This window comes from Salmo salar, chromosome ssa13, assembly GCF_905237065.1.
Source record: "Salmo salar chromosome ssa13, Ssal_v3.1, whole genome shotgun sequence".
Lineage (NCBI taxonomy): Eukaryota > Metazoa > Chordata > Actinopteri > Salmoniformes > Salmonidae > Salmo > Salmo salar.
Window position 1 is genome coordinate 59514313 of NC_059454.1, and position 22518 is coordinate 59536830.

Genomic DNA, 22518 nt, shown 5'->3' on the forward strand with positions numbered 1-22518 from the left:
GCGCAGAGAGCACGAGGGGCACACAGAGAGCAAGAGGGGCGCACAGAGAGTGCGCCGAGAGTGCGCCGAGAGTGAGAGAGACGCGCAGAGAGCGAGAGAGGCGCGCAGAGAGCAAGAGAGAGGCGCGCAGAGAGCGAGAGAGAGGCGCGCAGAGAGCGAGAGAGAGAGGCGCGCAGAGAGCGAGAGAGAGGCGCTCAGAGAGCGAGAGCGAGAGGCGCGCAGAGAGCGAGAGCGAGAGGCGCGCAGAGCGAGAGGCGCGCAGAGAGCGAGAGGCGCGCAGAGAGCGAGAGGCGCGCAGAGAGCGAGAGGCGCGCAGAGAGCGAGAGGCGCGCAGAGAGCGAGAGCGAGAGGCGCGCAGAGAGAGAGAGGCGCGCAGAGAGCGAGCGAGGCGCGCAGAGAGGCGCAGAGAGCGAGCGAGGCGCGCAGAGAGGCGCAGAGAGCGAGCGAGGCGCGCAGAGAGGCGCAGAGAGCGAGCGAGGCGCACAGAGAGGCGCGCAGAGAGCGAGAGAGGCGCGCAGAGAGCGAGCGAGAGAGAGAGGCGCAGAGAGCGAGAGAGAGGCGCAGAGAGCGAGAGAGAGGCGCGCAGAGAGCGAGAGGGGCGCGCAGAGAGAGAGAGAGAGAGAGAGAGAGAGAGAGAGAGAGAGAGAGAGAGAGAGAGAGAGAGAGAGAGAGAGAGAGAGAGAGAGAGAGAGAGAGAGAGAGAGAGAGAGAGAGAGAGAGAGAGAGAGAGAGAGAGAGAGAGATGCGCGAGCACAGAGAGAGATCCTAAATTAAGGAAAGTCCAAACTCTGAGTATAGCCTTGCTATTGAGAAAGAGTGAGAGAGCAGCAAGATTTGTGACCTGTTGCCGCAAGAAAAGGGCAAACGGTGAAGAACAAACACCATTGTAAATACAACCCATATTTATGTTTGTTTATTTTCCCTTTTGTGTCGTTATAACACTGTACATAGCCATAATATGACATTTGAAATTTCTTTATTCCCAAAAATGTTTGAGTGTGATGTTTACTGTACATTTTTTGTTTATTTCACTTTTGCTTATTATCTATTTCACTTGCTTTGGCAATGTAAACATATGTTTGACTGTATAAGAAAGAGCCTTAAGTCGTGCCCGCTGGCACGATATGATGCCCAGGATTCTGGGACATATTGCAACAGTGGAAGTTTCAGTCTCTCACACACTGCCCATGTTGATGACGTCAGGCTACCAGACCCGTGGCTTAGTTAGAAACCTACCATTTCACCTGGCAAATTAGTTTACACACAAGCTTTGATATTTCCCAATGTTTACGTAATGGTTCCTTTGTTGCGGGTGGATTCCATTCTCAGACATTACAAAGTTTGAACGTTATTGTGTAATGAAACGTTTTGGTCAAAAGTAGTGCACTATGTAGAAAATAAGATGCCGTTTGGTACGCAGGCAAATCGAATCAAAATCAAAGTTTATTGGTCACGAAATTAAAAAAGAAAGACATTCAGAAAGAGCAGTGTCAGAGACTGAAATATAAAGATACGTTATATACAGTCCCCTCCGTAATTATTGGCACAGTGAAAATGTTTTGGTTGTTTTGGCTCTGTACTCCAGCACTTTGGATTTGAAATGATACAATGACTTTGAGGTTAAAGTGCAGACTGTCAGCTTTAATTTGAGTGTATTTTCATCCCATATTGGTTGAACCCTTTAGAAATTACAGCACTTTTTGTACATAGTCCTCCCATTTTAGGGGACTGAAAGTATTGGGACAAATTCACTTATGTGTATTAAAGTAGTCAAAAGTGTATTATTTGGTCCCAGATTCCTAGCACGCGATGATTACATCAGGCTTGTGACTCCACACACTTGTTGGATGCTTGTGTTGTTTGTTTTGGGTTGCGTTTCAGATGATTTTGTGCCCAATAAAAATGAATGGTAAATAATGTATTGTCATTTTGGAGTCACTTTTATTGTAAATACGACTAGAATATGTTTCCAAACACTTCTACGTCAATCCGGATGTTACAATGATTACGTACAGTCCTGAATGAATCTTGAATAATCATGAGTGAGAAAGTTAAGAGGCATAAATATCATATCCCCAAGACATGCTAACCTTTGGGGTTGCGTTAAATGCGGAAGACACATTTCAGTTGAATGCATTGTTGTACAACTGACTAGGTATCCCCCCTTTCCCCTCTCACCATTACAATAGCGTGGGAGGTTAGCATTTTTTGGAGGAGTATGATATTTGTGCTTCTGACTTTCTCGCTAATCATTATTCACAATTCATTCAGGACTATTCGTAATCATGACCGCATCCATATTAATGTAGAAGTGGTTTGAAACATCCTATTCTTATTTACAAAAACAAAATGCTCTTGTGGTTGTCTTTGCAATTTAGTTTATTTTTGTTTGCGCTCGTTAGCATACTTAGCTAGCAGCCTCCATAGAAATTCGCTATAGAGTTTAGTTAGCATTCTGGTTTTAGACTCCCAATGGGGTTTTTTGCGTTTTTTTCAATGGTGCTCCCTTGTGTACTCAGCTGGCAATACCCTAAATCCCAGGATGAGAGAAGGATGGTATGACGATATGAAAATCTGGATAGCGCCCAACCACTTGGGGTCGGCCCGTCAGGAAGTTCAGAACCAGGGCCCTGAGTTTAGTGATGAGCTTGGAGGGCACTATGGGGTTGAAGGCTGAGCTGTAGTCAATGAAAGACATTCTTACGTAGGTATTTCTCTTGTCCGGGTGGGATAGGGAAGTGTGCAGTGCAATGGCGATTGTGTCGTCTGTGGATCTGTTGGGGGCGATACACGTATTGTAGTGTGTCAAGAGTGCCTGGTAAGGTGGAGGTGATATGATCCTTAACTAGCCTCTCAAAACGCTTCACGATGAGAGAAGTGAGTGGTACTGGGCGATAGTCATTTAGTTCAGTTACCTCTTACTTTCTTGGGTACAGGAGCAATGGTGGACATCTTGAAGCAAGTGAGGACAACACACTGGGATAGGGTGAACAAGCTTAAATTACTTATCACATCGCCCACTGAGAGGAAGAGCGCACAGTCCGTGACGATGAGAATAGGAAGGTACGATACGGGACTGTCCTTGCTCAGCACGCGTCTCCTAATTAGAATCAGTGAGTGTCACAGAGCAGTAGCTTCACAGTGCTGAGGCTTTGCTTTCTCTCATAATTGGAGCGTGGTTATTTTCGGCGCAATCTGCTTCTTTCTGATTGCAGATGGATTGCGTTCTATCTCCTCCTCTCTCACACTTCCCGTTGGGTTGAATTAGTTAATGACTAGTTTGGTATCTCATGAGAAAATCATGGTACAGAGAACCGCTCCATTCCTGTGAATGGGGAAGTCACTGGGCTGACTAATGTGTTACTATTATACCGTGTGATTTGATCTGAAAGAAGTGTGGATGCCATCCGAGCCAGCCTGTTGTGTTTTGGTGGTGGGCAACCAGTAAAACGGTTGAGTCCTGTCGTTTGTCCCAAATGGCAACCCTGTTCCCTACATAGGCTCTGGTCAAAAGTAGTGCACGATGGGCCTTGGGCGAAAATGGTGTACTGTATTGGGAATTTGGGGAAGCTATTTGGGACGCTGCCCAGTGCTGTGTGGAGATCAATAAGCAAATTTGTGGTCCTAGTCGAACATGAGCTTGTTGTCCAGAGGGGAGCAGTTGACTCACTGTGAACCTGTCCTCCTACCAATCCTTTATTTGTTAACAAGCGTTAACTCTGTTTGTTTAAAAAGCATCCCACTGATAGAGCGGGCGGCAGGTACCCTAGTGGTTAGAGCGTTGGGCCAGTAACCGAAAGGTTGCTGGATCTAATCCCCGAGTTGAGGAGGTAAAAATCTGTCTTTCTGCCCCTGAACAAGGCAGTTAACCTAACCCACTGTTCCCTGGTAGGCCGTCATTGTAAATATGAATTTGTTCTTAACTGACTTGTCTAGTTAAAGGTGACATTTTTTCCCCTCAACTTTAGCCTGGCACTAAATGACATTCCAGTTCAACTCCGCCTTAGCGGAGAATGATTGTTGATTTCTCTGGATCACTATTAGAAATAGGCCTATTGTTGCTTGAATTGGAACTTTTGGAACTTTGCATCCGTGGACACAGACATCAGTATTGACTGAATCTGCAATACATTGAAGCTGCCACTAAAAAGCAGCATCTCTAATTTGCTATGTCAAAGTGTATTCAGTGTTGTACAGGACGTGGGTGGGTGCCACCCTGGCCATGTGAAGATGTCTCTCTGCCTCTTGGTTTAACACTCTGTGTCCTCTGTGCTGTGTGTTCTCTCTCCCCACAGCTTTGGCAAGCAGCTGGGGGGCAGGCGAGGCTGTGAATGCATCACTTTGGAGCCGACAGAAATGATCGTGGTGAGTTGAGTCGCCGCTTCGTCCCCTCTTGCTTTCTCTCTCTCTCTCTCTTTCTCTCTCTCTCTTTCTCCATATCTACCGACTCAGTACAGAAAGACAAGAACAAAAACAGTGACTTGTGGCGGTAGGAAGCCGCTTTACCCACGTGCGGTCTAGAAATCGTTGGGGGGGAATGAACATCCATGGGCGCGTGGCATAGCGTTTGGCCGGAGCGAGGTGTCTGGGTCACCAGGCAAAGAAAATGCACACAGCTCCTAGAGAATTAGATTGTTGTCCCGAAGCTCTCCTCTCCATGAGTTTATCAGCATCATCTGAACGAGGCCTATAGCCTTGATCTTAGGAAGACGATAATACAACTCGATGCGATGCCCACAAAGTCATCTAATCAGTGCGTAGGCCTATGTTGACGTCTGTCTGTCTGCAAGGCAGCTACAGCACGTCATAGTTCCAGCACACCGTTCAGAGGCCGGGGCAGGTACAGCAATCAACTTGAGCCATCTCCCTGAGCAGGCCTGCCCAGCGAGCACGGCGCACCGCTGCATCTGAAGCAGAGGGTGGGAGGGAGGAAGCAGGAAATGAGCTCCTCTATTAGATTTGGCCTGCTGGCCTAGGTCCTCTGTCCGTCCGCTGGTTATCATCCGCTAGAGCCCCCCTCCTCTATGGGGGGGGGGGAAATGAAAGTCTTCACCGTGTGCAGATGGACTGGCTGATTACCTGTGCCTGGGAGGATGGGACGGGGGGGGGGGGGCATTACGTAAGCTGCTTGTTTGTTGTTCCTCTCCGCCCATTTCCTCACCCTATCGTCCGTAGGACTGCTAATAACCACAGCCGGTGTTGTGGGTGCTGTCGGTCCACACGGGGAGAGAGAGTGAGTGAAATGAGACGGGGACTGCTGGGATGACCCTTCATTGATGGCGTCGTAGCAAAGTCATTGGAGAATAATCACTTGAGTTCTAAACTGACAAAGGTGTCAATCAAGTACCTTTACATGGCTGACTATTTTAATGGACGTGCGTTTTGCATCATTCCCACACCCAATTGTGGCCTCAGTGCGTTCCTGAACAGCCTAGTCGTGCCTAATGCTTAGCCACTGCATGTGTGTTCAAATGAAGCCATGTTGCATGACTGAAAAGGAAATTCGTTCCCATTAATATTCCAGGGGTAGTAATGGAGGGAACCTGAGCCACTGCAGACAGTCACGCAGACACACAAACACATACTCTCTCGCTCTCTCTCGCTCTCTCTCTCACTCACTCACTCACTCACTCACTTTGGTTCCCTCTCCTCACTCTCGCCGCTGCACCACTCAGTCAAATCACTCACATTCCAACCAATTAGCTAATTGAGGCCTGGGGAATTATCGCAGACTAACTGCTCACGTCATTTGCGCAGCCAGGCCAGTGGTTGGACTGGTTGGAGATGTCTGGCATTTTACCCACCCTCTGTCTGTCTGTCTGTCTCGGCCTGTTTGTCAGGGAGCCTTGTAGTTCATGCACCGAGACCGGTCCATCCAGGAGATAACTTGTGAATGGTCCAATCAGGAAATATCTCTCCACATGGACAGACTCTTCGTGAACAACACTGTTGAGACTTTCTGTTTACTAGTATGTGCGTTATTACAGTTATTAGTCCTTAAGAGTGTTTGTTAGATTGAGATGCTCAGTCAGTCTTCTGTTGGTGACTTTGCAGTGATAACACTGTTAGGCTTTCAGTCTGGTTGGTTTTTCATTACCGCAGCATGTGCTGTTCCATAAACCAACCCCTCCTAGAGTTTTTATTCAGTACATTTCAACCATGACAGAAAATCTTTGCGCCTCGTTTCTGTGACAGCGGGGTCCGTTTCTCTGTTAATCTCTAGTGACAGGCCAAATGGCCAGGCTTTTACAGCACGGCCTTGACGTGTGGGCTGTCCTCCCTTGCTGTCGCACACGCGTGTTAGTGGCTAACGCACGCACAAGCACAAGCACACATGGGAGTGGTCTCTGCAGGAAAAAGCCTCTCTGACTTAGTGTTGGACTGTCTGTCAAAGTGTGCACCTGTCTCGCTAAGGGAGAGGGAGGTAGAGCGAGAGCGCGGTCACAAGGTTATACACCCCTCCCCCTCGCTGCAGCGCTAGGTAGAACTTTGTGGAATGCTGCAAATCTACAACGACGAAAAATAAGCTTTCTGTCACTGCCAGCGTACTAAATTCGGGAAGCCCAGTCGATTGTGAGATACGACGTATACATTTTATGTGATCAATTTGGGTCACGGGGTTCACAATTTGACCTTTTCTGCGAACTCTGCCAAGCACGCTGGAAACAACAGCCGTGGGCATCCTGCGCGCGCGACAACACGCCACATAAACACAACACTGTCACCGACACAACACTGTCACCGTCTACTTTTCAAAATACAACAGACTTTATCACATCACCCAACACAACGTCTTTTACTGTAGGCCTATTGTCAGAGTCCGTTTATCTCCTTTAATGCCTTTCTCTGTAGCCTAAACAAAGCAGAAAATGCTTGAGTCCCGTGAGCGACACAACACACAAAGCTTTACCGCTCAAGAAATGTACAGTGCATATGGAAAGTATTCAGACCCCTTGACTTTTTCCATATTTTGTTATGTTACAGCCTTATTCTAAAATGGATTAACTCGTTTTTTCCCCTAATCAATCTACTCACAATACCCCATAATGACAAAGCAAAAGCTTTGTCAGGTTGGATGTGGAGCGTTTCTGCATAAAAATAAATGGTGTATTGCAGTTGATTGGTGATAAGGACATGAACATATCTATTCAGCAAGACGTTCATGCAAGCATTATAATATATTTACAACCCAAAAGTAATGTGAAGTCCACTCATAACTTATGACATGAGCAATATATTTAGACTAAGTTTCGTCTGGGCCTGATAGCCAGCTTGCTAAGCAAACTGCAGGCTAACTAGGCGGAGAATTGCATCATGGGAGATGGAATGCACCCTGGGAATCGGTGTATGCTGTAGACAAGGGCAATACAGGCTTTTCAAAATGACAAAAACAAGGAATTGTCCAGTATGACTTAAAACGATAAGACATCAATGCGTTTCAAATCTTACAGTAGTGCATATATACTAACAGCATAATAACTGGTTATTAATGTCAGCCTTGTCCTTTAAGCTTTTGGTTGGGGCTAAGGGTCAGTTTCAGATTGTGGTTAGTCGTTCTGCACGTCAGCAGTGTGCATATAGTCTCTACCGTCTGTCCCGGCCAGCTGATGTGCCGAGGAGAGGGGTCCCGGGGCCACACCCTTGTCATGCCTCTCCCATCTCTTCTCATCCTCTGTGCCCATCATGCGTTTCATTACATCCTGATGGATGACTGGAGCTCACAGAGATGACAGCCCTGCAGTCTGTACACCAAGACACACACACACACACACACACACACACACACACACACACACACACACAGATTCTTTGGGTTGGGTTTGTGTATTGCAGACTACCCTCCCCACTCTGACCCTCCTCTGCATCCTCCTCCTCAATCCCACTCTACTCCAGGCTCAGGGGTTTTCCCCACCCACTCCTATATGAACTAGAAATGCCATCTAAGTAATTGAGCGTAGCGAAACAGTCGGCAATAAAAAGTGTTCTTGCACACGTAATTGTCCACCCGTGATGCGTAAAATACTGTGGAAAAAGTTGATTTGCGTAAGCAGGGATTTCACGACTCGGAGAAGGAAAGGGAAAGCGAGAAAGAGAGGAGTTGTGGGGGGAGAAGCCCAGCATTGTTCAGACGAGTGCAGATGTTTTCTGTTAACTGAGTTATTATTATTTTTTTTTTCGGCTCCCGCTTTTCTTTACTCCAGCTAGGTCGGCGATGGCATTTGGCCCTCACTGTGTCCAAACAAGCAGCATTTGATGGGTTTACAAACACACCACAGAGACTGGAAGGCTACATCAGCTCCTCCACTGTCCTGATTAACCCACTCTCTGGCCTCGTAAAGCCTCCTCTCAAACAAGAATGACTTAAAAAAAAAAGTCAAAACCCCACCGAATGACAATGACCGTCAAAAAAGCTCTGTTGTTCTAGTGAAAATACTCTCTTAAAATATGTGACTCTTGAACAGTTGAAGCATTCTTCCTTACATTTTTTTTCATAGTTTCAATGTTTTTCAATAGTTACAATTTGTGGACAAGGTGTCGAAAGCGTTCCACAGGGATGCTGGCCCATGTTGACTCCAATGCTTCCCGCAGTTGTCAGGTTGTCTGGATGTCCTTTGGCTGGCGGACCATTCTTGATACACACGGGAAACTGTTGAGCTTGAAAATCCCAGCAGCGTTGCAGTTCTTGACACAAACCGGTGCGCCTGGCACCTACTACCATACCCCGTTCAAAGGAACTTCAATCTTTTGTCTTGCCCATTCACTCTCTAAATGGCACACATACACAATCCATGTCTCAAGGCTTAAAAATCGTTCTTTAACCTGTCTCCTCCCTTACGACACTGATTGAAGTGGATTCAACAGGTGACATCATAGCTTCACCTGGATTCACCTGGTCAGTCTGTCATGGAAAGAGCAGGTGTTCATAATGTTTTGTACACTCTGTATAACGTGAAAAGGAAACATATTCCCCAGCAATAACAACAGTGTAGTAGTACAAAGCGCTCAGGAATTAATTGTATGGCCGGAATCTTTTTTTCTTTTCTTTTTTCTGTTCTGCTCGGAGAGGATATTTGTATATTGACGGTTTCCTGCAGGAAACTGTGGCCTCACTGTGAGTTCTGTTGTACAGCAACAGCCTCCTGACTTTAGACAGCAGACCGAGACAGAATGACTAGAGCTATTCTCGTCACAGCCTCGAAGAGAGATAGAGAGAGCGCCTCATACCGTCCTCGTCTATATCTCCTCTTCTCTCGCCTGTCTTCTGGATGCCGTCCCCATGACGCTGCGCTTACACAGGCTCTCTGTGCTGTGGAAGAACTGGATGTTCAACCAGGAGCCTGAACAGGACCAGATCCAGGATCAGATCTCAGAACCAGCAGCCAGTCAGAGCTGTGATCAGTCAGAACAGCTGACGCTGAGCTCAGAACAGGGACAGTCTAGTAGTGGTGGAGGCTCTGCGCTCCCGACCCAGAGCTCTAGCGCTGAGGCCCAGCTTGGTCATGTGTTTCAGGTGGACAATGCCAGCGAGGTCGAGGAGAGGGCGTTGCAGAGGGAGGCATCCCAGAGACGTTCCCGCCGACGCTTTCGCAAAGTCAACCCCCGGGGAGAGCGGGAACTGATCACTGACGGCCAGGAGCCCACGGTAAGGACTAACGCTAATGTATAGCCTACTCATTATCACTGTTGCTGAAGTTAAAGGACGTCTACTAGGCTCGGACAGGACGATACCATTGACAGCAGTGTGGAAGCCAAGGTGTCGGTGTACTTAGGTCTCTGTGTGGAGTGAGTAGAGTTGACTGCTGTGGTGAAGTTATGAAGGTTGGACAGACGGCTTAACGAAGTACTGGTTGTTATGTGATAGTTAAAGGTCTAAGAGCGGGTTGTGGTTGAGATGTTGTTCTACAGCTTCCAATGTGTCCAGGATACATACGTAGGAATAATTGTTTTGTAGATTTCATGCCTGTATTCTACATTTTAATCCACGCTGAACTACCGCAGCTCTATAAAGCCTGTTCCATGTTCTGCAGGGCTTGCTTGCTATTTGTGTCAGTATGAAATGGGGTATGTGTGCTGTGAGGAAAGTACAGTGCCTTTGGAAAGTATTCAGACCCTTTGACTTTTTCCACATTTTTACGTTACAGCCTTATTCTAAAATTGATTAAATTGTGTTAAATTAAATCTACACAAAATACCCCATAATGACACAGCAAAAACAGTTTTTTGAAGTTTGTGTTAATTTATTCCAAATAAACTGAAATATCACATTTACATAAGTATTCAGACCCTTTACTCAGTACTTTGTTGAAGCACCTTTGGCAGTGATTACAGCCTCGAGTCTTCTTGCATACGACGCTACAAGCTTGGCACACCTGTATTTGTGGGAGTTTCTCCCATTTAATTCTCTGCAGATCCTCTCAAGATATGTCAGGTTGGATGGGGAGCGTTGATGCACAGCTATTTTCAGATGTTTGATCGGTTTCAAGTCCGGGCTCTGGCTGGGCCACTGAAGGACTTGGCTGTGTGCTTAGGGTTGTTGTCCTGTTGGAAGGTGAACCTTCATCCCAGTCTGAGGTCTTGAGTGCTCTGGAGCAGGTCTTTATTAAGAATCTCTCTGTACTTTGCTCCGTTCATCTTTGCCTCAATCCTGACTAGTCTCCCAGTCCCTGCCACTGAAAAACATCCCCACAGCATGTTGCTGCCACCACCATGCTTCACTGTAGGGATGGTTCCAGGTTTCCTCCAGATGTGACGCTTGGCATTCAGGCCAAAGAGTTCAATCTAGGTTTCATCAGACTAGAGAATCTTGTTTCTCATGGTCTGAGAGTCTTTAGGTGCCTTTTGGCAAACTCCAAGCTGGCTGTCATGTACCTTTTTACTGAGGAGTGGCTTCCGTCTGGCCACTCCACCAAAAGGCCTAACTGGTGGAGTACTGCAGAGATGGGAGAACCTTCCAGAAGGACAACCATCTCCACAGAGGAACTCTGGAGCTCTGTCAGAGTGACCATCAGGTTCTTGGTCACCTCTCTGACCAAGGCCCTTCTCTCCCGATTGCTCAGTTTGGCTGGGTGGCCAGCTCTAGGAAAGGTCTTGGTGGTTCCACACTTCTTCCATTTAAGAATGATGGAGGCCGCTGTGTTCTTGGGGATCTTCAATGGTGCAGAATTTTGTTGGTACCCTTCCCCAGATCTGTGCCTCGACACAATCCTGTCTCGGAGCTCTACGGACAATTCTTTCAACATCATGTCTTGGTTTTTACTCTGACATGCACTATCAACTGTGGAACCTTATATAGACTGGTGTGTGCCTTTCCAATCATGTCCAATCAATTGAATTTACCACAGGTGGAGTCCTATCAAGTTGTAGAAATACCTCAAGGATGATCAATGGAAACAGGATGCACCTGAGCTCAATTTCGAGTCTCAAACAAATGATCTGAATACTTATGTAAATAAGGTATTTTTTATGTTTATTTTTATAAATTTGCAAAAATTTCTTAAACCCTGTTTTCGCTTTGTCATTATGGGGTATTGTGTGTAGATTGCTGAGGAAAAGTGATTTAATACATTTTAGAATAAAGCTGTAACGGAACAAAATGTGGAAAAAGTCCAGGGGTGTGAATACTTTACACTGTGTTTGACAAGTAGTGTGTGAACTGTTGGGGTGTGTGTTGCGTGTGAGTGCAGCATATGAGTGAGTGTGTGTGTGTTTCTGTGTTTGTGTGTCTGTTACACCTGTGTGGGTGATGCATCTGTGTGTGTCAGCTCCCTGGTTTCCCCTCCTGTCAGTCGGGGGAGTTTCCCTCATGCTGCTGATAGTATCGCTGGGCGCAGACACTGCCGTGTTTCAGTTGCTTTTCTCAGTAATCACCCCGGCCCATGCTCCATCACGCCCCCTGACAAGGCGCTTGACGTCCCCATTTCCGCGCCGTCCCATCCCCTCTCCTGCTGGGATTGTCAATAAAGTCTGGCTTCAACATAGCCTCCCTTCCTCCCACCACCAGCCACCTGATCACAGAGCCAAACTGATAAATGCCTTAACAGTGAAGTCATAAGTTATGTTTTTGTCCTCTGTTGATCCTCCTGATGCCTTGTCTTTCTCTCTCCGTCCCTCCATCTCTCCCTATCCATCCCCGATGCTTGCTGTGGTCGTCCTTTAGGATTATGCGTATAACCAGGTACGTGGGAAGCTTGACTTCTTCACTGAGTGTGGCGGTGTATGTTAAAGACCCAATGCAGATGTTTTTATAGCGATATCAAGTCATTTCTGGGTAACAATGAATTACCTTACTGTAATAGTTTTCTATTAAAATGGGTGCAAAAGCTTTTTTTTTTTTTTAGCAAAGAACTATTTCTCAGTCAAGAATTTTGCTAGGATTGTCTGTGAGTGGGGAGGGGAAAAACCCTAAAACTCATGAAAACCTGCTGATTAGAAGATCCATTGTAGATTGCGTTTTCAACCAGTCACAGGAAATAACACTGACAAAATGTTTCATCGACACAGGAAAAAAATTATCTACACAGTCTCTCTTACACGCTCACATTTACATTTACATTTTAGTCATTTAGCAGACGCTCTTATCCAGAGCGACTTACAGTAGTGAATGCATACATTTCATACATTTCATTTCACGCATTAACATTTTATTTGTAATTTTTTTTTGTACTGGCCCCCCGTGGGAATCAAACCCACAACCCTGGCGTTGCACACACCATGCTGGCGTTGCAAACACCATGCTCTACCAACTGAGCCACAGGGAAGACATCCGCTGCCCGTTTGACCTCTAGATACTTGAGACTTTGTGTCTTGGTGTCTTTCCTCATGCTGAACAAATTTGCCTCAAGGACCCGTAAGGTCGGCCAGGATAGATTTTAAGAGGACTTGGCTAAAGCACAAACAAACTGGACCATCAAGGCTATGATGTGTATACCAGACAAAAGCGGTGTCTTTGTGTCTACGCGTGGCCCTAATTGATGAGTATCCCTATGACGTGCTGTTGATATTGACTGTCATTGATCCAGAAATATCACCCTCCTCCAGGCTAGCCCCCTGGAGACCTGGGGTGCATTACTACCATGATGCACCATGGGATTTAATATACGGATGCTGACGAATGAACGGAAGGATGACTCCGTTGCCCCACTTTATTAGGACATCAATTGCCTACTTGCCTTACTCAATAACAAACACACACACACACAATGCCTTAAAAGGACACATCACCTCACTTGGCCTTCAGAATTATGTACTAAGTGCTTTCCTAGCCAAGACACTATTACGTGGATCATAACGTTTCTACGAGACATGGTCTACCCGGTAACTGACCCATGAATGTCTCAACTTGGCCTGAATAGAATGACTAGACTACATTCATGTTGGAGAGAGATGATCACTCGTCTGCACGTCTCTGCTTTGTCTTGGCGCATGACACCCAGCTCGTAGCAGAAGCAGGTCGCTAGGCTAGTCAACGGTCTGCGGTATTTCACTTCCTGTCAGTCTGCAAGACGTCTGCTGCAGGCTGTGCCTCTCTTCCTCTTACCCTTCCTGTCCTCTAACCTCTCCGGCACCAGCACCTCCACTAGTCACTTAGCTAGCGTTAGCATCTACGTGTGTGGAAACATTCACGGCTAATGGAACGCAGCCTAGCTTTAGCGTAGCTTCAGCGCTAGTCGCTCGTTGGTTAGTGACTAATCATCAGGTCTCGGCGGATATTGTATCTCTGTGTATTTTGGTCTCACGATCATCACAGAGTCTGAGGTGTTCAGCCATTAGAGATGAGTCAGTGCGCTGCTGGCTGGGTTGCATTACATAGAGGGCTGTCTGTCTGTACCCTGATCCCAGTGCTAATTTACACGTCAGCTCCACATCTCCGCCGGGCTCTGTAGATACTGTAGGTCATGATGACATTGGGATGTGTCTCATGGCGTCGTGCTGCAAATGGCTGCTTGCTGACTTGCTGTCACAGAGACCCTTGTGCCATCTTTTAGAGGTGAGCATGATGTTCTCTGTCTTGTCCCCCTACTCTCCGTGACCTTGTCTGAGATGTGACTTGTTGTGGCACACGTCCACTTCGCTCCATCTCGCTATCTAGCGCGATCCCGTCTCGTCCTATCAAAATGCACATTTAACCCCCGAGCGGCAGGGGTCGTAGTGTGCCCCTCTGTCAGAGCCAAACGGCCCCTGGGGTGAGGGATAGAGCAGGGATGTTGGCCAGTGGTGTGGCGGTGAGGGGGCGGTGAGAGGAGGAAGGGGGAGAGGGGGTTGGGAGCAGAGGAGACCTCTGGGGGTTTTCACTTCCACGCTCCCCCCTTTACTGAGGCCTGAGGCTGCTGGGTGATTTATCATGTCTTTCCCCTCTGGAACCAGCCCCCCTCCACCCAGCCACCACCCCTCAGCCTCCCAGCACACCAGGCAAACACACACACACACACACAACACCAGCCTGTGCTGATGTACCATTATACAAACACTACAAGGCTTTTAACAACGCTGTAATTAACTGCTCTGATATTCCATAATAACAGCACAGCAGCTGTAGCAACAGCACTGTAAAACACTGTTATCAGGCCAGGCACTTTGACTACCGATATATACAAGTGAAAGCCCTGGAGATAGTGTGTCATGTGAAACCGGTGAGAAGCAGCGGGAACAAGCAGACCAGGGCGAGTGGATCTGGGACCTGAGAAGATACCGCAGGCAACGATCCAGGCCAGACCTACATCTAAATGTTAACATCATTCCTTCTGTGCTGCTTTACCGCTGCTGCCCGCCGCTGCCTCTGGAGCTAATTTTAGTGATTACATCATCGTAGCTAAGATGACAGCCTTGCTGAACCCCCCCCCCCCAGCTCCAGGGAAAGGCTCTTATTTTCATAGTACTTGGAGTGCTATGGAGCCGGACTGTTCTGCTCAAGCCAGGCAGGCACTTTACCATGGGGCTTCGGGGATCACCAGTCCAAGACATGCACCCTCACACACAGGCAACAAATTCCCTCCAGGCCTCCTCCCCTCTCTCTCCCCTCTCTTCCCCCTCTCTCTCCTATCCTTCTCTCGTTGCTCTCTCCTCTCCCTCTCACTGCCCCCTCACCTTCTCTTTTCTTCCCTCTCCTGGATGTGAAACTTTGTAAATCATTAGGTTCTCTACTTCACAGAAGTGGGCTCCAAACCGGAGACCTGTACCCAGTACAGTACACCATACCACAGCACAGTGGTCTGCTGGAGCACTTTGTGTAGGTAGTGGGGCAGGAAAGCATTGTGACGGCCAAGTACAAGATGATGGAGCCTCCATCAGCTATTCATATGGCCAAAGGGGCTTGCCTGTTTAAACCAAGGGAGTATTAGTGGTCTGGACCAATGTTCCCTCGAAGCTGCGCGTGTGTGTCCGCGCACCTCCTCTAGGACTGCCACGCAAAAGAAATGCCAAGCCGCGCACAGGTGCAAGACATTGAACTTGACTGAGTTTGCCCCTTTAGTTTGCACTGTATAGATCGATGTTTTCTCTGTGATCGAATCAACATTATATAAGCCCCTTTTTAATGCAACAAACCAACACAAATCTGACTTTGCCAGACGGAGACTGTGATTTTGTTATAGGCAGAGACGGTGTACAATGGAGTATAATTCTATTACGAGGGTAGTCCATGAGCAGTCTTTCAGTTCAGAGCCGTGCGTGTGCACATTTGTTGATATTCTTTGCTAGTTAGCGAGTTATTATCCCAGTTATAGATAAGTATAGGTCAGCAGTGGGGAGTTACTGCTTCCTGCAACGGGTAGGCTACATTTCAAGCTGTCTTTGAAAAGCCAGTCAGGTAAAAAGCGTATGTATTAATTAAAGGGGCAGTGTTGTATTTTGAGACAGTGTTGAATATGCAAATAAGCCAATATGCAGAGTGATAGCCTACATTGTGTAATTCTCTGTATGGTAATAATAAGAGATTTTATTTTGTAAAGTGGTTTCTTGCATCATTCAACACAATAAAATGGAATTGTATTGTTACAGACCAAGTAAATGAATTAATGTCAAGCCCTTCATAATGTCAAAACGGGCCTCCCAAGTGGCGCAGTGGTCTAAGGCACTGCAGTGCTTGAGGCATCACGCCAACCGTGACCGGGAGACCCATGGGGCGGCGCACAATTGTCCCAGTGTCGTCTGGGTTAGGGGGAGGGTTTGGCCGGCCGGGATGTCCTTGTCCCATCGCGCTCTAGCGACTCCAGTGGCGGGCCAGGCGCAGTGCACGCTGACACATTCGCCAGCTGTGCGGTGTTTTCTTCCGACACATTGGTGCGGCTGGCTTCCGGGTTAAGCAAGCAGTGTGTCAAGAAGCTTCGGAGGACGCACGGCTCTCGACCTTCGCCTCTCCCGAGTCCGTAGGGGAGTTGCAGCGATGAGACAAGACTGTAACTACCAATTGGATACCATAAAATTGGGGAGAAAAAGCATAATAATAATAATAATGAAGTCTCATGCAATATAGACCTGCATTGACCACCACATACAAGCTATTGTAGACTATATCATAGAAATCAAAAGCTATTTCTATGTGAAAATGTTCTGGGTTTTGCTCCATTGGTTTTGTTGGTAGGTCTACATTATGCTGAAATAACCACAATGGCCTATTGGCTACTGTCTAAAATTGTAAGGGTACAGCCTCTGTAAACGCATGCTGGAAGTTGCACCAAATTCTCACAACGTTCAAGTTTCCGCTCACAAGACCAACCATTTGCTCAGTACCCCAAATAATTTGAGGGAACGGTGGTCTGCACTCTCAAGCGTGGAATTATTTTGTATAATACGGATTCTATAAAGAGCTGTAGACCAAAGGCAATATGTTTCATTTTGCTTCTCTAAGCTCTCGAAAGGAAAAAAAATAAATTGCGTAACACCAATTATTAGAATAGCAACTTTCTGCGTTCACTGTTGCAGGAGGTATTTGGTAGGGGAAGATTAGTTGGGGAGAACCAATTGTATTCCAGATATTTTTGTTGTTGTTGCATTTAATGAAATAGGCAGTGGTCCAAAATATATGCAAGTGGCAGGTGAAGAAAGAAAAAAACGTTCTCTGTGTGGAAGTTGTAGAGCTTTTCACAGAACTCAGCATTCTGCTTTGCTGGCCTTTTTTTTTTTTAAACAGGCTGGAGGGGCTTTCGGCAGCTCACACATTCTAATTTTCCGCACACAACTGATTAGCTGTGAATGTAAGCCCGGTGCCCCACACACACACGCGGCACTTTTGTCTGTGATAGTATACCCAACATAGCTTGATGGACACACACACACACACACACACACACAGAGGCGGCCTAGCGGGTGGGGGTGTGTGTGTGTTATTGTTCAGTGTTCACTGAGCCTTGCTATGGCTCAGGGATATCGAGGGATCCCATCTCGCCACTGTCATTCTCCTGAGCACTGCAGGGACAATGAGTCCCATGGGAGAAATCCCAACATACACACACACACACAGACACACACACACACTGATGCACACACACTCTATACATTCCAATTAGAATCACAATCTTGTTGATCAGAGCAGGGATGGCCATTGTACAGTATACAGTTGAAGTCGGAAGTTTACATACTTAGGTTGGAGTCATTTAAACTCATTTTTCAACCACTCCACAAATTTCTTGTTAACAAATTATAGTTTTGGTCGGTTAGGACATCTACTTTGTGCATGACAAGTCATTTTTCCAACAATTGGTTACAGACAGATTATTTCACTTAACACAATATCACAATTCCAGTGGGTCAGAAGTTTACATATACTAAGTTGACTCTGCCTCTAAACTGCCTGGAAAATTTCTGAAAATTATGTCATGGCTTTAGAAGCTTCTGGTAGGCTAATTGACATCATTTGAGTCAATTGGAGGTGTACCTGTGGATATATTTCAAGGACTACCTTCAAACTCAGTGCCTCTTTGCTTGCCATCATGGGATAATAAAAATAAATCAGCCAAGACCTCAGGAAGAAAAATTGTACACCTCCACAAGTCTGGTTCATCCTTGGGAGCAATTTCCAAACGCCTGAAGTTACCACGTTCATCTGTACAAACAATAGTACGCAAGTATAAACACTATGGGACCACGCAGCCGTCATACCGCTCAGGAAGGAGACGCATTCTGTCTCCTAGAGATGAACCTACTTTGGTGTGAAAAGTGCAAATCAATCTCAGAACAACAGCAAAGGACCTTGTGAAGATGCTGGAGGAAACAGGTCCAAAAGTATCTATAGCCACAGTAAAACGAGTCCTATATCGACATAACCTGAAAGGCCGCTCAGCAAGGAAGAAGCCACTGCTCCAAAACTGCCATAAAAAAGCCAGACTACGGTTTGCAACTGCAGATGGGGACGAAGATTGTACTTTTTGGAGATATGTCCTCTGGTCTGATGAATCAAAATTATAACTGTTTGGCCATAATGACCATCGTTAGGTTTGGAGGAAAAAGGGGGAGGCTTGCAAGCCGAAGAACACCATCCCAACCGTGAAGCACGGGGGTGGCAGCATCATGTTGTGGGGGTGCTTTGCTGCAGGAGGGACTGGTGCACTTCAGAAAATAGATGGCATCATGAGGGAGGAACATTTAGTGGATTTATTGAAGCAACATCTCAAGATATCAGTCAGGAAGTTAATGCTTGTTCACAAATGGGTCTTCCAAATGGACATTGACCCCAAGCATACTTCCAAAATTGTGGCAAAATGGCGTAAGGACAACAAAGTCAAGGTATTGGAGTGGCCAACACAAAGCCCTGACCTCAATCCTATAGAAAATTTGTGGGCAGAACTGAAAAAGTGTGTGCGAGCAAGAAGGCCTACAAACCTGACTGTTACACCAGTTCTGTCAGGAGGAATGGGCCAAAATTCACCCAACTTATTGTGGGAAGCTTGTGGAAGGCTACCCAAAACGTTTGACCCAAGTTAAACAATTTAACGGCAATGCTACCAAATACTAATTGAGTGTATGTAAACTTCTGACCCACTGGGAATGTGATGAAAGAAATAAAAGCTGAAATAAATCATTCCCTCTGCTATTATTCTGACATTTCACATTCTTAAAATAAAGTGGATATCCTAACTGACCTAGGATTAAGTGTCAGGAATTGTGAAAAACTGAGTTGAAATTTATTTGGCTAACTGCCGACTTCAACTGTATATAGCTTCCTTCCTGGTTCTCAATACATACTCTAATGGGTGTTCACAAGCAGCGCTGTTGCAGCTGGAGACCAGTTGTTTGACTGAAGTCCCCTGATGACTGGCCTGTGGAATGATGCAATCATGTCTCCTTGGTGCTGCCTGCCTGCGTTGGCAGTTTTAGCTCATGGACATGTTGGTATCGTTCATTATCTTGCTAGGCTTAGGCCTATCTGTTCACATTACTCTCTTACACACAGGATGTACATCCTGCCTGAACTCTCTCTGCTGCCTTGCCTGCCTCAGAATCAGAGCACATTTTTCTTTTTAAGCATGAGAAAAGGCTGTGAAATGGTGTCAGTAGAGCAGTTAGTAGATGCAACTGATGACTGTGTTTGTTTGTGGGGGGGGGTTGGAAGGATTTGCATGAACAGGCACTCCTCAAGGTTCCTCTGACTGTTTTGAGAAGGAATTCAGTGATTAGCAGAATGCCTCCCTTTGGTTTTGTGTTTTGAGTCGTGGATGGTAAAACAGGGTTTGCTGAGATGTGTTTGTGCCTCCTGTAAAAAAAAATAAAAAAAGGAGGGGAGAGCCCCCACACAATTCTGAACGAGGCTGCAGCTGGCTTTCACCGTCACACACGCTCCCGCTCGCTGTCTCCCTCCCTCCCCTCCTTCGTCTACCAACCTCTAATCAGTTACATGAAAGGTCATTTTATTCACGCTGAGGGGCTGGAGTCAGGTTAGGAGTGGGTGTGGAGGGAGAGATCCCCAAGAAAAATAGCTCTTCTCTTTACGGACCGCGCTCCCAGAAAGGCTCTATGTGCTGGCCTCCTATTGGCTGCTCTCTAAAAGAATGATGTCATCCTTTAGCAGCACGCGGTAGCGCGCGGAGCGGGGATACTGGGCTTGAGTTATTCCTCTCTTCAGAACAGTGGTGCAGGGAGAGAAGACTTTCCGACACGGACACATTTACTCGACAGCAGACTGAAGTAGAGAACCTAATGATTTACAAAGTTTCACATCCACCTCCCTCACCTTCGGCTGCATTCTGCATCTCTCCATAAGGGAGTAGTGGTTGTATAGGTTTGGTTTTTTTTGTTACAGCGAAAGGGTTTAGTACTCTTCCTTTAAGTAGTACACATTTTCGCATATCTCGCTTCGGTACCGCAGTCTCTGGCCCAGGTATAACTCAGTGTGCTTCACAGTGCAACTGGGATAATACGCCTGCGCTGCAAAATCAAAGCCTTCTACTCTATTTCAAATCCTTGTTCACAACCAGGCACATGATTTGGAGCGTTTGTGAAAGGCAAGGCATTAGCATATTTCCCAAGCAGACGCGTGCTGCGTGCTGCGTGCTGCCGCCCTCTGTTCTGGGTTCAGATAACGTGCTGTGATTTATTCATTTTTTTTTTTTCTTGAGTTATTTCGCCATTTATTTAAAGGAGTGGAGGTGGCTGAATGCACAAGGCTTTATGTTGCTGCCTGATCAATAAAGATGCTCCCGCTCCTCTTCTTTCTAGTCGCCCTCTCTCAGTTCTCTCCCTCTCTCCGCTCCCGCTAGACAGCCAATCGGTCTAATGCAGTTTCCCCCTGGCACTTGCTCTCTCCTCCTCTTCCTCCTTCCATCTATCCCTCCTCCCATCCCTCTCCCTGCCCAGGTGATGTCATTCTTTTTCAGCCGGGCTCCCCTCCCCCTCCCTCCCTCCCTCCCTCCCTCCGCCTATTAGCCGTTGGCTCTTTGCAGTGAACCGTCAAATCGATGGGAGGTTCTCCAAGGGGGGGGGGGAGCAGTGCGCTAGCCTGGGTCTGTGCACTCTGAGCTGGGCAACGGGAGCAAGCAGTCTGGCCCCTCTGGAGACGGACGCGCACGCACACACACACACACGTGCTGCCGGAGCGCTATAGACAGAGAGAGCTAGAGAGGGAGGAAGAGAGCTGCAGTGAGCCAGGCGGTGTGAGGAGGGAAATAGACACAGATGAGTGCATGCTGACTGACTGGAAGTCCTGCTAGTGGTCTCTCTCTCTCTCTGGGACTATTGACTAGTGACAGCACCGCTGGCTCAGCCCTGGAGAATTAGCTGTCTGTCAGCCATAGTTACAAACAGGTTGAAAAGATGGAAAGAGAACTACCAGGGACTTTAAATGACTTTTCCTCAACCCTTTGACTTCTCTCTAAGGATCCTCCTGTCTGCAGTTTTACAGCACGACTGAACTTGAGCAAGTTTGCAGGATCGCTGATCGTTGAGGCTGTGGCCATGCAACCTGCTATGTCTTTGGGATTTAATGCATTTAGCACTCTGGAGATGTCGAATGGATAATTGTTTCTGAGTCTGAGTTTTTTAAATACATTTCTTAATTTGAATGTGGAGGGTCACTAGTGATCCTCTAAATGCCTCTCTCGCCATTGGCATTGGCTTCCCTCTTGATTGACGTGTGACAGTCACTGCCAGAACCTGAATAAACAATAGCAAACTGACAACTAACGCCCGAGGACATTTGGACAACGTTGAGGATTTGATCTCTTTCGGGGGCGATTTCCTCGCGCCCCTTTGACTCCCGCCTTATCGGCGTCTGCTTTCTTTTCCTCCTTTCCCTTTTTTTCCCCCTGTCTTTCGGTGTCGAAAGGGGAAACTTTGCCTCCCTGCTCTCGCTCTGAACATGGCTTTCCTTGTCCGTTGCTATGCCAACTGCTTGCAGCCGTGGTCCTCCAAAGTAAGCGATGTCGTAATCCCTTCTGTGGCCAGCGCACTCTGCTGGGTTAGGATGCTGTGTGTGTGTGTGTGTGATGCTCTGCGTTTAGGTGTGAACTGTACAGCCCACATTCAACCGCTGCTTTTATCGTTTATTCATACATGCTTTGCCGTAAATTCAAATGCATTATTTAGATTACGGGCGTGTATTTCTTAATTGGATATTCAGATTTCACAATGCATTCTGCAAAAAAATTTACAGAGTGACAGGTTTGTGTGGTAGAGCCCATGTCCTATTTTGAATGGTATGAATGATGAAATGAGTCTTTACACTATGCATAATGAGGTTGAATTTGGAATGCACAGCATGAAAGGTAAATGCGAGGGAGTGTCTATGGCTCTGTCACTATGCTGGTTGGGCTGTTCTGGACTGGTTGATTGTCCTCTTACTTGACGTCTGACAACATTTTGCCCACCTGAGCTGCAGGACCGGTGGCTGTCTGTCTCTCTCCTGTGCTAAGGTGTCCATCCATCCAGCCTGAGGGCCAAGTAGGCCCCTAATCACAGGTTACTCAGGCGTCCTGACAGGCGACTGCCAGTAAAATCACAGTGTCGCCAAGGGACCAGACATCTTGGTGTTGAGACCTTCCAAGATGCTTGTCTTCATTATGAGAACTGTCTTAATGAGGGAGGAGTGTG

General features: G+C 46.9%; 1 protein-coding gene across 9 annotated transcripts in view; it reads left to right on the forward strand.

Moving 5' to 3' along the window:
- Window positions 1-22518, forward strand: part of LOC106567521 (rap guanine nucleotide exchange factor 6) — a 165765-nt gene that overhangs the window by 73216 nt on the left and 70031 nt on the right. For 6 of the 9 annotated variants that reach the window (XM_014136858.2, XM_014136862.2, XM_014136865.2 and 3 more), the window contains 3 exons: window positions 4296-4365; window positions 9512-9643; window positions 12158-12175. In XM_014136858.2, coding sequence (XP_013992333.1) covers window positions 4296-4365; window positions 9512-9643; window positions 12158-12175 — 220 coding nt within the window. Of the gene's footprint in view, window positions 1-4295; window positions 4366-9511; window positions 9644-12157; window positions 12176-20992; window positions 21842-22518 lie in introns of those variants that run through there. The other 3 variants (XM_014136860.2, XM_014136864.2, XM_014136867.2) reach the window with 3 other exon arrangements.